Genomic DNA, 10,373 nt, shown 5'->3' on the forward strand with positions numbered 1-10,373 from the left:
CTTATTTGCCTGATGGAGATATCGACTTAACTGCTTTTAGCCCTAACCAAAATCTTAAGGATTCTTGGGCGAATTTGGTTCGCGATATGCTGGAAAAGGAAGAGAAGAATGAGAATGCTGAATTTCATGTCAAAGAAGTCCAGTATATCCAGGCTGAAGTATGCTTCTTTTATCTCCGCTTCTTGTTCTGGCCTTGATATTATTACAAGTAAGGTTCAGTCTCTTGATTGTCTAATTATTTTTTTACTGGTAAAANCCGAAGATCGCCGCAATGCTGTTGCCAGTTACGTTAGGAGGCTTATCACAGAATGCTTCCCTCAAATTCATGTGAGTTTCGTTTCCTTTGGGGGAGGGGGGATTCTTGCTTTTGTTTAAGTTTACCCTGATGAGAAAAATGTGTTCTTTATCCATATCTGATCCTTTGACTTCAAATCCGTGTCTTACCAGATCTTTACTTTTGGATCTGTACCTCTGAAGACTTATTTGCCTGATGGAGATATCGACTTAACTGCTTTTAGCCCTAACCAAAATCTTAAGGATTCTTGGGCGAATTTGGTTCGCGATATGCTGGAAAAGGAAGAGAAGAATGAGAATGCTGAATTTCATGTCAAAGAAGTCCAGTATATCCAGGCTGAAGTATGCTTCTTTTATCTCCGCTTCTTGTTTTGGCCTTGATATTCTTACAAGTAAGGTTCAGTCTCTTGATTGTCTAATTATTTTTTTACTGGTAAAATGTTTCAGGTAAAGCTAATTAAGTGTCTGGTGGAGAATATTGTGGTGGATATATCATTCAATCAGATTGGAGGGCTGTGTACATTATGCTTCCTTGAGGAGGTTAGCTGTCCACCAAAGACAACATACCACTTACTTTCTCTTGCTGAGTGATGTAGATCTTCTGATTTCTTTACCTCTGTGTTTTCTTTTCATATGCAGGTTGATCACTATATTAACCAGAACCATTTATTCAAGCGTAGTATCATATTGATTAAAGCCTGGTGTTACTACGAGAGCCGTATATTGGGAGCTCACCATGGGCTTATTTCAACATATGCCCTGGAAACCTTGGTTCTTTACATATTCTATCTTTTCAACAACTCATTTTCTGGACCCCTTGAGGTAGTGTCATTACAAAGCTGTCTTTATTCTGTCAAGATTGCTTCTTCAGTTTTCCTGACTGGATTGCTTGCATTTGTAGGTCCTCTATCGTTTTCTTGAGTTCTTTAGTAAGTTTGACTGGCAGAATTTTTGTCTTAGCCTCTGGGGCCCTGTTCCTGTTAGTTCACTACCAGATGTAACAGGTATATACGAACTGCTGCCCATCTTACTTTTGCATTACTTATGCATCATCACTTTTTCAAGTACTGATTGTCATGCTATGCAATTTTTGGCAGCTGAGCCTCCTCGAACGGATGTTGGAGAGTTACGAGTTAGTGAAGCATTTTATAGAGCTTGTAGTAGAGTTTATGCAGTTAATATAGCTGCCCAAGAGACACAGGGGCAGCCTTTTGTTTCCAAACATTTCAATGTTATAGACCCTTTGCGTGAGAACAACAACCTTGGACGCAGTGTCAGTAAAGGTACTTGCTTGGGTTGAGTGCTGCTGCCTATTCTTTATAAACGGGTATCATTGAATGCTAATTTGTGAATCTGCAATATGCATTCTGTGCAACTTGTGCCTTATTGCTTACTGGACTTGTTCTTTTCTTTATAAAGTATGAAGCAGAAGAGGCACAAACATGTTGACTTACGTACATGCTTGGCTTTTGTTTTTGTTGTCTCAGGTAACTTCTTTAGGATACGAAGTGCATTTACCCTTGGTGCCAAGAAGTTGGCTAGGTTACTTGATTGCCCTAAGGAGAATTTGATCTATGAGGTTAACCAATTTTTTATGAATACATGGGAAAGACATGGCAGTGGTCGACGTCCTGATGCTCCTGGAAATGACTTATGGCTATCAAGACTTGGAGAGCCTGAGCCATATCAACAAGCTATAAATGTTAGTAATTTTTCAAGCAACCAAAGAAACCAAAATGCTGCCCGTCTTGGTGGGATTCATGGAGCTCGGAGTATGCCCTCTCAACAGAACAACGGTGGAACAGAAGTTATATCTGGAGTAACATATCAAACGCAAAAGAGTCGAGGCAACTCTTACCAACCTGCCAAGGAAGTAAACTCCAATCAAAGTGCTATAAATGATAAGCTTCAGCAAACTGCTAAGCCAGAAATTGTGGTGAATAATTTTCATGGTAGGCACCTTTTTGCCAGGACCCGGTCTAGTCCTGAGCTTACTGAGACATATGGTGAAGCTCTTTTACAATCACGTCGTAGTAGAGCCCCCGAAGCTGGGAAACGCCAAAGTAATACCAGGGTTGATAATATCAGGAAGAAGAATCTGGAGTCTGAAACTTTGTCAAGCAGTGTCAGATATTCGGCCGACTCATCGTCAGTCAGGCATACTCCATCCCCTCGAAGTCCTGATAGTACTGCTGACATGGGCAGTGCAGTGAACAGTTACTATGATGAATTAGGGTCAGTTTCCGTGAATGAAGACTTCTCTGTTGCAGGGGAACAGGAAGACCAAGATTTTGTTAACTCGATGACATCTGTTACTGGGCAAGGTTTTAATGGACACTTTCCTTTCCCTTTTAATATTTCAACGGGTCACTTACCGTTTCCAATTACACCTTCTATCTTAGCTTCAATGGGATATGGTCAGAGGAATGTGCCTGGTATTGTTCCTTCTAACCTTCCTTTCGTCGAGACACCTTGGAGTACTAATGTGCAGTTTCCGCAAAACTTTGTTTCTTCACCATTTACCCATTATTTTCCCAGTGGATCCCTCCCAATGTCAGAAAAGCCAAGCAACCCTGGTATTGACGACATGGGGTCTACAGAAGTAAATGTCGACGAGTCTGACAATGATCTGTGGCACGAACAAGAAAGGAGAACTCATAGTTTTGGACTTGAAAATGGTGGTTATCGAATGCATCAGGCAGATGATAAACATCTGTCATCTTCTGCAGAACGCAGTTATGTACCCTCAAGTAGGAAAAACCGGCCGACAAGGGGAGATGATTTAGAAAATTCACACTCTCCAGTCAGAGGAAGCAGTCAAATTCAGAGTGAGGAGAGAACTGCAGGCTCTAGATCTGTGTCTGGTGCTAGTTCCGTCCGAAGCAGGACTTCATCTGAAAGCTCTTGGGATGGGTCAACTACAAGGGGGTCAAAGCCAGCTAAAGATAGACGGAACAGGAAAGTAGTGTCTGGGGCTGCATCTGCACTGTATGGAAAAGGAAAGAGTGTTCCTGAGCACTCAATCCAGATTGATGATGATAACAGAGAATGGATTCCTGTATCTAGCAATGAAATATCAGATAGAGATGTGGGGCCTCGTGCTACTGTCCCTTCATTTCAAGTTCAGAGGAATCAAATACATGGTCATGAACTAGCTCAGGCAAGTGGATCAGAGTGTTCAGTGACCCTTGCTCCATTTCTCCTAGGCGGCATGCAACAAAACGAGGTTGATAATTCTGGATACACGTTTTATCCCACAGGGCCACCTGTCCCGATAGTTGCAATGCTTCCAATGTATAATTATCAAGCTGGTGGTAATGCGCCATCAGATGCTCTGGCAAGCCACAACAGTGTGGATGGAGGAGTAGAGAATCATGATCCGGGTAAAAGTTTTGACTCTTTCAGGGGACTTGATCAGTCTGATATAGTAGCTTCTTCGCACTCCACTAGACTTGGCTCTTCTGCAGAACAAACGGAGCACAAAATTGATATCCTCAATGGTGATTTTATAAGCCATTGGCAAAATTTGCAGTATGGCCGCTCTTGCCAGAATTCTCAACATCCGCCTGTGTTGTACCCTGCTCCTGTTGTAGTGCCACCTGCTTATCTTCAGGGGCGTTTACCATGGGATGGTCCTGGAAGACCTCTTGCCTACACCAATGTTGTAAATCAACTCATGACCTACGGACCTCGTCTTGTACCTGTTGCTTCTGTACAACCTGTTTCAACTAGGCCACCCAACATTTACCCTCGTTACACTAATGAAACTCCCAGATATCGTAGTGGGACGGGGACATATTTTCCAAATCCTGTAAGAAATTAATACCTTCCTTGAGCTTCCGTTATACTTGTGTGCATGTTTTGGTTAATCGAGGGGCAAATTTCATTTTATTTTTTGGTCTTGTGATGTGTTGATCTCTGTCCAATGGTCTTTTGAATTTCAACAAACCTGAGATATTTTCTAATGCTAAAACGGAGAGCTTTTACCTTGCGCTAAATATCTTTAATGAATATACAGCATGATCTGTCAGCTTCCCCCTAATCCCATCCAAGTCTGCAACTATTTGGTCATGTTGCAGGCTATATGGTTCTGTATCTTTTCCATTCCATATATACCTGCCTTGCTTGTTATGCTATGCTCATATTGATGGCACGTTTTTGTTGTCTCCTTTACTGATTCTGTCTTGTCTTTCCTGTTTCTTTTATCTCCTGATCTAAAACTCATGACAGTTTTGGTTTGCCACACTTCTCTAAATTTGTGCTGAATTTGTTGCAGAAGATTTCTCCTAGGGAGCAGCGTCCTACATCTGGCATGAGGCGTGGGAATTATGGGCATGACAGAAACGACCATCACAGCGAGAGAGAAGGGAGTTGGATTGCTGGTACAAAGACACGGGGTTCTGGACGTAACCACAACAATCGTAACCAAGCTGATAATAAGCCAAGCTTAAGACAAGACCGATCTGATAGGCATTGGGGGTCGTCGTATAGGCATGAATCGTCCTCATATTCTTCTCATCATTCTCAAAACGGTCCAGTTCGCACAAACACATCACAAGATGCTTCTGGAAATATTGCTTATGGCATGTACCGATTGCCGCCGGGCATGAAGCAAAACAGTGTGACGTCTTCAGAGGGACACAACGTTCCATCTGTCATGATGATTTATCCATATGATCAACACCATGAGTTTGGGTCTCTTGGACCAGCAGGTGAAGCGCCGCATATAAATGAAGAGGATCAACCAAGGTTTCGTGGTGGTGCTGCTTCTGCTGCTCATATGTCTTCACCTGATGACCCTTCCTCGCCTCACTTCCCCAGGTAATTTTGGTTATAAAGAATTCCGATTGCAGACAAATATTAGGCACTACAGCTGTGGAACAACATTCTTAATTAAATTAAGTAATTTAGACCTCAGATTTGCCTCTTGATTTTCACTAAACAGGGGGAAGTAACATTAATGCTTGCTCAAGTTTAGCTGCAATAAACTCAAGAACCTAGAAGAAACTGGAAGATCACATCACTAGGGTCTTGGAAATCAAAAGAAGGCAAAAGGTTGAGAAGCCGTGAAAGAAGAGTCAGGACAGGAGAGAGACTTCTGTTCAAGTCTGGCCGTGAGAGCAACAAAGAAGGAAACCAAGTCAAAGAGGAATCGGTAAGCGATCCAAGCCTGGTTTGTTCTTTGTATGTACACTACTATCAATCAAGCCATTACCGNAGCTGTGGAACAACATTCTTAATTAAATTAAGTATTTTAGACCTCAGATTTGCCTCTTGATTTTCACTAAACAGGGGGAAGTAACATTAATGCTTGCGCAAGTTTAGCTGCAATAAACTCAAGAACCTAGAAGAAACTGGAAGATCACATCACTAGGGTCTTGGAAATCAAAAGAAGGCAAAAAAGGTTGAGAAGCCGTGAAAGAAGAGTCAGGACAGGAGAGAGACTTCTGCTCAAGTCTGGCCGTGAGAGCAACAAAGAAGGAAACCAAGTCAAAGAGGAATCGGTAAGCGACCCAAGCCTGGTTTGTTCTTTGTATGTACACTACTATCAATCAAGCCATTTACCGCCCATGATGCTCGGTTTAATCATCAATTTCAAGGAGACTGCTGCTTGTTTTAGTAAAGCCCATATGGATGAAAAAACGCAGGAACTCTTTATCTCAGACATACGGTTAGGTAACGTTTCTCTTTTGGGTTTTTTTAGATTTCTTTCAATAGAAAATGTAACCCTTTTTTTTTGCCCACATAGAAACGATTAGAATTCAGGGCTCATCGTCAATGTTTCTACAAATTCAAAAAATGATTTCTCTAGTATTTTTAGAAAAAGCAAACAGTACATTTTTTTAGCTGTACGTGTAGCTTTATTTTGAAAGTTATCGACTTATCATTTTGACTTATGATAGAAATTTTTAAGAAATAATTTGTTGACTTTACCCACTTAAGCTTTGCTCTTGATGCTCTTGTATAGCAGAAAACTGTCCGTATACGGCGCCGTTTAAATGAAAATTAGTGAGGGTATTTTGCTTTTCGTTATAATTTGGGCCATTACTGGGCTTTTAGTAGACACAGGAAATATTTTAATAAATTTATCTCGGTTCGCCTCGAACTTGCAATTTTCATAATTTTCTTCTCAACTGACTGACTACAGTATATGGGAGATAATGCCAAAAACAATAAGTGTACGTCACTTTAACGTCTGAATTGATTACTCTAATACTACAAAGCAATAAATAATTTAAATATCCACATCAGAAATATGAGCCTAATTAATTAGTAATTTCGACGATGAATTAACTGGTCTCGTCACATTTGCAGATTAGATTGATTCACTTGTTTGTTCTCGCTAGATTGAGCTGAACGTGTATGATTTTTGGTTAAAAGAAGAAAAAGAAAAAAAGTCGGGGAAAAGCAAGTCTGTCAAACATTGCAAAACTATGTTATGTAGCTCGCAATCAGAAGATCTTTTTTGGTGCCTATTGACACACAACCTCTTTTGTTTTATATTTTAATGCATGATTTTTGTAGTTTCTCAAGGTCAGACGGACCACTCGTTGTAAGGGAATCAAATTTGATATCAATTAATATAGAGAGACTTCTCCATTAGCTAAAAAAAAGAAGAAGGTGGTCCTGGTGAAGAAACTGTATAATAATGGCATTCCCAGAAAGTTCCACAGAGCAGGCCATGCCCATGCCTATGCCTTCTCGTAACGCAACAAATCAAACAACTTGACGACCACTACACTACGGATGTCACGGTTTAATCCGATTTTATTCTCTTGGTTCGGTTTGATTTTGGTTTTTTTTTTTTTTTTTGGCAATTTCACGTATTTTACCGTTTTACCATTTTTTTTTTCCTTTCCCTTTGTCTAGTCTAGTAAAGTCTTGATTTTGTTTTTTTTTTAACTGAGAAAGCAGATAGATAGACATAAATAAAAAAAGGGGGAAATATATTAACTGAGAAAGCGTTTTTATCTTTTATTTTCCTGTCTTCTACGAGTCTAGTCTACTCTTTTGGTTTGCTGCTCTCTTTTTGTAAAAAGAAAAATTAATTAAACTCTTATCTCTGCAACTTGGTCTCTCTCTCTCTCTCGATAATGGCGTACGGATACCTTCTCTCAGTCTCCGTCATCGGAGGTTTTGTTTGAACCGTCGGATCTTGTTTTACACTTATCTTCTTAGTGGATTTCCAAATCTTAGTCCATAAGAGTTGTGTCTCTCTCGTTTAGTCATCTATCGCTTCTCAGTGTTTATAAGAAAGAGAGACTCGTTCCGTGATTTGTTGGCCTTTTTTTTTTGTATAATTAATCAAAAATTCGTCGAGATAACTTTTGTTTTTGCGAGTGTGTGTGTGAGAGATTTTTTAGGGTTCGCTTAATCGCTACAGGCTTCGAGTTCGCGGGAAGGTGAGATTCGATTGGATCCTTTTCTTATTAGTTCGATTTTGATTTGGTTTGCTGCTCATTTATATATATATATAAACTTTTTACGCTTTTTATTTTATTTTACTACAATATTATATNTCTTCTGTTCATGTGTGGTGGGGGGGGGGGTGTTTGTTCTAATTTTTAATTTTATTGTTCTTCTTTATGTTCATCATCTTCCCTGAAGCAGGTGATGATGCTGAGTAACTCAAATGCATGAATCTGTTCTATGTTTCTCTAAGATTTCATTAGCAAAATTAGAATTTGTTCTTTTTAGCACATGTTTTCTAGTTTTGCGGGATTAGGTTTTATAGTTTTGTTCTTTGTTTTGGATATTCTCATAATTCTTTGTTCTGATGATTTTTTTTTTTATTGTGAAAGAGTGGAGATGAACTATTTTGTTTAGTTTAGATATACTTTAGAATCTTGGGGGAACCTTTTTATGAAACAGTTTTACTATTTAATTAGATTAAGAGATTCTGTAGAGTGTGTGCTTAATTGGGATCTGAAACCCTTACTATTAAACAATGTTTGAGGAAGACTCACTTTTCCATGCTTGCTTGTTTCAATATTAATTTAACAAATTCACTGTGCCTAATGCTTTCACTTTATATATTATACTCTTCCTTTTTTTTTTAGCTTTGCTAATTTGTATTGTTGTTGCCCTACTAACTATGTGAATGAGAAACTATGGTCTAAGTATGCGCTATGGATGGCTAAAATGTTTTTTTTTTTTTTGTTTCCCCTTGTTACTCAGGTTTATATTTGGTTCAAAATTGAAACAAACTGGCCAAGATGTTGTTGACCTCCATGGCCTGCATTGTTGTAAATGTTGCTTAAGATAACAATTCTGATTGAAGAAGGAGGATGCAATCACTTTACATTCAGCAGTAATGAAGAACGGACAGGTTCTTCTTTTATACAGTCTTCTCTACTACCTTTTGTTATTTCTCTTGTTTTGGCTTTGTGCGCTTCAAAACCTTTGTACCTTCTGCTATATTTTCTTTTTGCAATTCCTTGCTTAAGGGTTTGGAAAATGTATCAGTTTCTTTACTAGCTATATACTAGTTCTAGCAATAGTTAAGCTGTCTCAGTACTTGCAGATTCTGATTATGAATTAAGTTTTTTTTTTTATTAGAAAATAGTTATTATCTAATAACAGTGTGCACAGGAGCTACAATCTTCCACTCAAGCTTCACATGAGTCTCAAGGTGAACAGAAACCCAACCAATCAATAGATGCACCTATACAAGATTCTGGTTCTGTATCTGCTTCAAGCAATGACAGTAGGAAAGTTTCAAGACAAGATATCGAACTTGTAAGTGCTCCTCCATGTCATTTTAACTAAAGAAAGCAGGCTTTACCTCTCGCTCTCTCTCACTATTTTCGTGTGTATATATATATATATGTGTGTGTGTTTCCTCTCCTCGGATATGTGTGACATACTACTAACATCTGATGATGATATACACTTTGGAACTGATTGATATAGGTCCAAAATTTGATAGAAAGATGTCTTCAGTTGTACATGAACAGAGATGAGGTCGTGAAGACCCTTTTGACTCGTGCAAGGATAGACCCTGGCTTTACAACCTTGGGTAAGCTTCTTAAGGCTCTTATCTATTTTTCTTCCCTTGGTTTCATTGCATCATAACGTTTATCTCAGTCTTGTAGTTTTGTTTTCATATTCTTATTAGCTTCATAGGATACTAGGTTGTTGAAGAGTGACACAATTTTGCATGTTCTATATTGTTGAAAGTGTAAATTAGATATATCATTAGCAACGTGAATCATCAGATGAAATTTGCATTTCTGACTCTCTCTCTCTCTTTTTTCTCTTTTTTCTTTGTGAAACCAGTTTGGCAGAAATTGGAAGAAGAGAACGCAGACTTTTTCAGAGCTTATTATATCAGGTTGAAACTTAAGAAGCAAATAATATTGTTCAATCATTTGCTTGAGCACCAGTATCATCTCATGAAGTTTCCACCTGGACCTCCAAAAATTCCTCTGGCACCGATACAAAACGGAATGCATCCCATGGCACCTGGTAATAAGTCTGAAACCCTATATCACCTGAAAACTTGTTTATTATTTATGAAATCACAACTAAAAGTTTTATAGATAACTTCACTGTTATTTAACACTGTTGTTTCGCAGTGCAGTTAACATGCCAATGGGATACCCAGTGCTACAACATCCTCAAATGCATGTTCCAGGCCATCCCCATCTTGATCCAATGGGAGTATCGAGCTGCCATGTTGTTAATGGAGTCCCTGCCCCTGCGAATTTCCATCCTTTGCGGATGAATACAGCGAATGAGTAAGAACTAACTCGCAGTACAAGTTAACTTATTTTGGGTAGAATGATTAGTATCAGTTGATGGCATGTCCTAACCTAAATCTCCATTTTTCTTAATTAGTATGGTGATCGATACAACTGCGAATGATGCAACTCCTCAAGTGATTCCACCAAGCAGTGGTGGGATGCCTGAGATGGCAGCGAGTCCTGCTTCTGTGGCATCAAGTGGACACTTTCCATTTGCTGCTTCAGACATGTCGGGTATGGTAATGGACACTTCAGTGCTCGATTCTGCATTCACAGCTGACGTTGGACCGGATGAAGGAGGAGCTGGGAATTCCAGAGATTCCCTCAGGTCAT

General features: G+C 39.2%; 2 protein-coding genes across 6 annotated transcripts in view; both read left to right on the forward strand.

The window, feature by feature from the left end:
• On the forward strand, positions 115 to 5,412 carry LOC104753192. Its single transcript, XM_010475481.1, has 10 exons — positions 115 to 208; positions 263 to 327; positions 448 to 636; positions 742 to 834; positions 934 to 1,116; positions 1,196 to 1,298; positions 1,392 to 1,577; positions 1,782 to 4,105; positions 4,571 to 5,115; positions 5,240 to 5,412. Exons 1-10 carry the CDS (start codon positions 115 to 117, stop codon positions 5,247 to 5,249), a joined length of 3,792 nt encoding a protein of 1,263 aa, XP_010473783.1. The 3' UTR covers positions 5,250 to 5,412.
• Positions 7,262 to 10,373, forward strand: part of LOC104749133 — a 4,820-nt gene continuing 1,708 nt past the window's right edge. For 3 of the 5 annotated variants that reach the window (XM_010470707.2, XM_010470708.2, XM_010470710.2), the window contains exons 1-7: positions 7,262 to 7,697; positions 8,473 to 8,623; positions 8,878 to 9,033; positions 9,208 to 9,313; positions 9,574 to 9,762; positions 9,878 to 10,034; positions 10,135 to 10,368. In XM_010470707.2, the coding sequence (XP_010469009.1) occupies positions 8,609 to 8,623; positions 8,878 to 9,033; positions 9,208 to 9,313; positions 9,574 to 9,762; positions 9,878 to 10,034; positions 10,135 to 10,368 (857 nt within the window). In that variant the 5' untranslated portion in view covers positions 7,262 to 7,697; positions 8,473 to 8,608. The remainder of the gene's footprint in view (positions 7,698 to 8,472; positions 8,624 to 8,877; positions 9,034 to 9,207; positions 9,314 to 9,573; positions 9,763 to 9,877; positions 10,035 to 10,134; positions 10,369 to 10,373) is intronic. The other 2 variants (XM_010470709.2, XM_010470713.2) reach the window with 2 other exon arrangements.

The sequence above is a fragment of the Camelina sativa genome, chromosome 16 (genome assembly GCF_000633955.1).
Source record: "Camelina sativa cultivar DH55 chromosome 16, Cs, whole genome shotgun sequence".
NCBI classification, from domain to species: domain Eukaryota; kingdom Viridiplantae; phylum Streptophyta; class Magnoliopsida; order Brassicales; family Brassicaceae; genus Camelina; species Camelina sativa.